Source organism: Dysidea avara, chromosome 2 (genome assembly GCF_963678975.1).
Source record: "Dysidea avara chromosome 2, odDysAvar1.4, whole genome shotgun sequence".
Classification (NCBI taxonomy): Eukaryota; Metazoa; Porifera; class Demospongiae; order Dictyoceratida; family Dysideidae; genus Dysidea; species Dysidea avara.
This window is the reverse complement of record NC_089273.1, coordinates 53,704,253-53,710,583: the sequence shown is the minus strand read 5'-3', so window position 1 is coordinate 53,710,583 and position 6,331 is coordinate 53,704,253. Positions and strand designations below refer to the sequence as shown.

At 33.6% G+C, this 6,331-nt stretch overlaps 1 protein-coding gene across 1 annotated transcript; it reads right to left on the bottom strand.

The window, feature by feature from the left end:
- Nucleotides 1-841: 841 nt before the first annotated feature.
- LOC136247679 (protein NLRC5-like) lies at nt 842-5,820 on the bottom strand. The gene is made up of 2 exons (XM_066039509.1): nt 5,791-5,820; nt 842-5,121 (listed from the first exon to the last, which is right to left on the bottom strand). Exon 2 carries the CDS (start codon nt 5,090-5,092, stop codon nt 1,193-1,195), a length of 3,900 nt encoding a protein of 1,299 aa, XP_065895581.1. The 5' UTR covers nt 5,093-5,121; nt 5,791-5,820; the 3' UTR covers nt 842-1,192.
- Nucleotides 5,821-6,331: the final 511 nt, after the last annotated feature.

The following is a 6,331-nucleotide window of genomic DNA, read 5'->3' as shown; positions in this document are numbered from 1 at the left end:
GTTTTAAGGGAGCAGACAACATTAATACAAGCCTCTGAGAGGAACTAAGCTAACTATCACAACTGCATACATATAACATATCCATGGCAATTATGAGGTTTGTATAATAAAATGTGTGAAGATCTACTGGTGTAGTGTATATGCTTTCAATAGTCCTTGTTATTACAGTATACATATTAATTACATTGTTAAAATATAATTATACAATCCACTATTGCATGCAGACTATCAAGGGTAGCTCCACGATTTTTGCCGGTAACTGGTTTCTGATCAAGAGGGTGAAGACAAAAAAGGTAACTGTATGCTGAGAATAACTGCATTATTAATATCAAGAGTACATTATGGGGGAGAGTGTCTAACTTGAATGTATTCACCAAACACCCTGGGTAAAGTAAAAGCTCAGTGAGTCAGTCAGTATTTTGTGAGAACAAAGGCTTTACCCTCATCAACATAAATCAACACCAATCAACAGTTCTCTATTTCCAGTAAAGGTGATGATTTGATGAAAGGTGTGAACTTAGTGAACATTACCCAGGGTTTTTAAATGTACAGGCCATACTGTGAGTTAGATACTCTCCCCATATAAATATTATTAAGAATATATAATGAGCCCTCCCCTTGATATTATGTACTCTTGTTAATATCATCCGTAGTTATACACTGCTGCTCTGAACACTGTGACCGCTTTATTAGAGTAATTTTTTTTTTAAGTTTGTAAGCTACAATGATAATAACTGCTCTATTAGAGTATCTTGAACGTGACTTGTTTCCGGAAACCTCAGAAATCCCCTGGAGCTGCCCCTGACTATCCCATTATTGTAACAGTAATTAAATGTGTCACTCAAAGATCAAAAAGGGAAGAATATAAAAGTGAACTAGTAAAGTAGCAGTTAATAAGCAACTAAACCTACTACAAGCAGTGTTGTATAATATAACTACAATGTTTAAACTTGTGCAGTAACTACAATCAAAAAGGGAAGAATATAAAAGTGAACTAGTAAAGTAGCAGTTAATAAGCAACTAAACCTACTACAAGCAGTGATGTATAATATAACTACAATGTTTAAACTTGTGCAGTAACTACAATTGCAAAAAGGGGAAAATGTAAGTAACAACTACAAAATAACTTCTACAAAATGTGTAAATGTGTTTATACATCTAAAACTACTAATCAGTTTGTTGATGTTAACAACTACAGGTATAACTTGAACTTGGTCTTGTCAGTAAACTTCATCCTCACTAATTCTTCCTCTTCCTCACTGTTCATATTATCAGTCACACTCAATATCATCAACCAGTTCAGCTCCTGTACACCTTCTATGATGGTACATACTCCATCCACTTCTAGTTCATTACCATCAAACATCAAGGTGGACAAATATGGCATACTGGACACTGCTGTAGATATTTCACCAGCTGCCTCACATGTGATATGATTATGGCTTAATCCCACTACCTGTATAGTGTGGGAGCCTTGTAGAGCTGTGACTATCTTTATGGCTCCTGATGAGTAGAACTTGTTGTCACCAAGGAATAGTTGTTGTAGTTGACTACTACTAGTAATCACTTCTACTATACTATCAACTGATACTTCAGTAATATTAGTATTGGATAAGTCAAGGGTTTGTAGACAAAGCAATTTTGTTAATGGTGGTGTAATTAGCTTTATACAAGAATCATCCAGGTTATTGTTACCAAGATAAAAGTGTTCCAGCTTCAATAAATATCCTAAAACGTAAGATAATACAATAATTGCTTTTTTAGTTATGTTGCTATTTCTTAAGTTGAATACTGCAATCTTTGAACACTTTTCTAATGAGTGGAGAATTGCCAAAATCCCTTCGTCAGACAGACAGTTTTTCTCAAGCCACAACTCTTGCAGTTGCATGTTTTTGACTAAAACTCTTGCAATGATATTTTCAGCCTCCAGCGACAAATTACTATGGCTTACATCAAGCACCTGCAATGTAGACTCTGCTTCTAATGACTGTAATATTTGTGATATTCCAGCAGATGTGAAGAGGTTACTTCCAATCCATAATTGCTCTATTTTAGTATTAGCGTTGAGTACTGCCACTATACAACGTACTGCTTCATCATTTATATCATTGTTCTCAATACTGAGTCTTTGTAGTGATGTGTTATTCATTAATGCCTCACAGATTTTAATAGTACCTTCTGTTTGTAGTTTATTACATTGGGGTACAAGTGGACTGGTATCACCTTTTGTGTAGCTCATTGTTCTGGTAACAAATTTGTTAGTTTTACATACATTAAACATGCTGCTGGAACTATTATGGCCATTAACTTTTGTATACCATTTCTGTTGCAATACAAATTCTTCAATGAATAAATATTCATGTTTACTTATGCATAGTTGGCTACTTCCTGATCCAACAAGTAATGAGTTTAATGTTGTGTTACTGGTTATGACTCTTGCAATGCTGTCTGCTGCTTCCAGTGTAATACTGGTATTGGTGATATCCAGTACTTTTAATCCTTTTAGATCAGTAAGAGCATTAGCTATTGTAATTATTCCCTTTGACCCATAGGGGTTTTCACTAACACAAAGGTGATATAAGTCTTGGTTTTTACTTATTGCAGTGGCAAGATCGTTAGCTGCTTCTTGATCAATGTAGTTACATGATATATCTAGTACCTCTAAATTGTTCAATGATACTAAAGCTTTTGACAACATTATAGCACCTTCTGTTTGTAGATAAGTATCATGTAGACCTAAATAACTTAATTTATTATTGTTAGAAATGATTTCTGCAATATCCTCTGAAATGTTTTCAGTTATATTATTACCAGCAAGGAGTAATACCTTTAGGGAGTTTACTAATTTTAAACTGGTTAGGAGTTTTATCATACCTTTTGCTTGCAGCTTGTTAGTCCCAATACCAAAAAGTTTGATAGAAACACGGTTGCTTAAAATAACGTGTGCAATTTTATCTACAGCTTCATCACTAATATAGTTAGATGATAGCTCTAGAATGTCTATACATGTTGTCTGCATTGATGAAATAACTTTAGATGAATCATTCAACAGGTATTCATTAACCTCTAATAATGAACTTGACTGTTGCTTTGCCTCAAATATTTGCATCATTCTCAGTCTATTCTGATTCAACCACAACTCCTCTAATCCAGTGTTGTTATTAATCACTTCTGCAATATGCTTGGCTGCATCTTCTTCAATTCCATTATCATACAATCCTAATATTTTAAGATGATGCAACATTTTGAGACTACCTGCTAGTTTAACAACACCTCTACTACCCAGTTTGTTACCTCCCAAATCAACATTTTCCAGTAATGGATTGTTAGCAATTGCTTCTGCTATGTTATCTGCTGCTTCTTCAGTGATATTGTTACTTCCTAGATGTAGAATTTTAAGTGTTGTGATTTTCTTCACTGCACACAAGACTACAGTAATCCCCTTATCATTCAAGAAATTGTTAGACAACCACAACTCCTCCAAATTTGTGTTGTTGACAATCACTTCAGCTATTCCATCCGCTGCTTCTTCAGTGATATTGCTCCTTCCTAGACGAAGAACTTTAAGATTGTAAATACTCTTTAACACAGTAGTAACTTTAATAATTTCTTCCCTGTTAAAGCTATGATTTGCTATCCAAATTTTAACCAATCCACAATTATCCATTATCACCTTTGCAACATTGCTAGTAGTTTCATTCGTATGGTTATTGTCATTCATACTCAAGACTTTCAAGTGTTTGACAGTGGTAAGCAATGATATTAATGTAACAACACCACTGGTTCCTAGTTTATTACTACTAACATCAATGTATTCTAGTAAAATATTATTACTTATCACTGATGCCAGATCATCCACTACTTCTTCAGTAATGTCATTATTTTTCAACTGTAAAAGTTTAAAACTTGAATGTTGTTTTATACCCTCGCAAAGTTGTTTCACTCCAACTCCTTTAAGTTTATTGTTATCCAACCACAACTCTTCTAATCCAGTGTTGTTATTAATCACTTCTGCAATATGCTTGGCTGCATCTTCTTCAATTCCATTATCATTCAATCCTAATATTTTAAGATGATGTAACATTTTTAGACCACTTGCTAGTTTAACAACACCTCTACTACCCAGTTTGTTACCTCCCAAATAAATATGTTCCAGTAAATTATTATTTCTAATTACCAGAGCTAAATCGTCTGCTGCTTCTTCAATGATGTAATTACTTTCTAACTGTAATAGTTTAAGACTTAAATGTTGCTTTATACCCTCGCAAAGTTGTTTCACTCCAACTCCTTTAAGTTTATTGTTATTCAACCACAACTTTTCTAATCCAGTGTTGCTATTAATCACTTCTGCAATATGCTTGGCTGCATCTTCTTCAATTCCATTATCATTCAATCCTAATATTTTAAGATGATGTAACATTTTTAGACCACTTGCTAGTTTAACAACACCTCTACTACCCAGTTTGTTACCTCCCAAATAAATATGTTCCAGTAAATTATTATTTCTAATTACCAGAGCTAAATCGTCTGCTGCTTCTTCAATGATGTAATTACTTTCTAACTGTAATAGTTTAAGACTTAAATGTTGCTTTATACCCTCGCAAAGTTGTTTCACTCCAACTCCTTTAAGTTTATTGTTATTCAACCACAACTTTTCTAATCCAGTGTTGCTATTAATCACTTCTGCAATATGCTTGGCTGCATCTTCTTCAATTCCATTATCATTCAATCCTAATATTTTAAGATGATGTAACATTTTTAGACCACTTGCTAGTTTAACAACACCTCTACTACCCAGTTTGTTACCTCCCAAATAAATATGTTCCAGTAAAGTATTATTTCTAATTACCAGAGCTAAATCGTCTGCTGCTTCTTCAATGATGTAATTACTTTCTAACTGTAAAAGTTTAAGACTTAAATGTTGCTTCATACCCTCGCAAAGTTGTTTCACTCCAACTCCTTTAAGTTTATTGTTATTCAACCACAACTTTTCTAATCCAGTGTTGCTATTAATCACTTCTGCAATATGCTTGGCTGCATCTTCTTCAATTCCATTATCATACAATCCTAATATTTTAAGATGATGTAACATTTTTAGACCACTTGCTAGTTTAACAACACCTCTACTACCCAGTTTGTTACCTCCAAAATCAACATGTTCCAGTAATGGATTGTTAGCAATTACTTCTGCTATGTTATCTGCTGCTTCTTCAGTGATATTGTTACTTCCTAGATGTAGAACTTTTAGATGGTTAATGTTCTTCAACACAATAGTAACTTTAATAATTTCTTCCACGGTAAAGCTATGATTAGTTATCCAAATTTTAACCAATCCACAATTATCTATTATCACCTTTGCAACATTGCTAACAGCTTCTGTATGGTGATTGTCACCCATATTGAAGACTTTCAAGTGTTTGACAGTGGTAAGCAATGATATTAATGTAACAACACCACTGGTTCCTAGTTTATTACTACTAACATCAATGTATTCTAGTAATATATTTTTACTTATCATTGATGCCAGATCATCCACTGCTTCTCCAGTAATGTCATTATTTTTCAACAGTAAAAGTTTGAAACTTGAATGTTGTTTTATACCATCACAAAGTTGTTTCACTCCAACTCCTTTAAGTCTATTACTATTCAACCACAACTTTTCTAATCCAGTGTTGTTATTAATCACTTCTGCAATATGCTGGGCTGCATCTTCTTCAATTCCATTGTCATTTAATCCTAATATTTTAAGATGATGTAACATTTTCAGACCACCTGCTAGTTTAACAACACCTCTACTACCCAGTCTGTTACCTCCCAAATCAACATGTTCCAGTAATGGATTGTTAGCAATTGCTTCTGCTATGTTATCTGCTGCTTCTTCAGTGATATTGTTATTGTCTAAATAAAGAATTTTAAGTGTTGTGATTTTCTTCACTGCACACAAGACTACAGTAATCCCCTTATCATTCAACAAATTGTTAGACAACCACAACTCCTCCAAATTTATGTTGTTGACAACCACTTCAGCTATTCCATCCGCTGCTTCTTCAGTAATGTGGCTATCATCAATTTCTAGTACTTTCAAACTTTTTAAATATTTAAGTGCATTTGTGAATGCTCTAACTCCTTCAGCTTTAAACAGAGTATTATTTCCCAGGTAAACTTCCCTAAGTAATCTATTATTCCTAATTACTAAAGCTAAATCATCTGCTGCTTCTTCAGTGATATCATTGTTCATCAGCTGCAGAAGTTTAAAATTTGTATGCTGCTTTATACCCTCACAAAGTTGCTTAACACCTACTCCCTTCAATTTGTTATTGTTTAAATATAA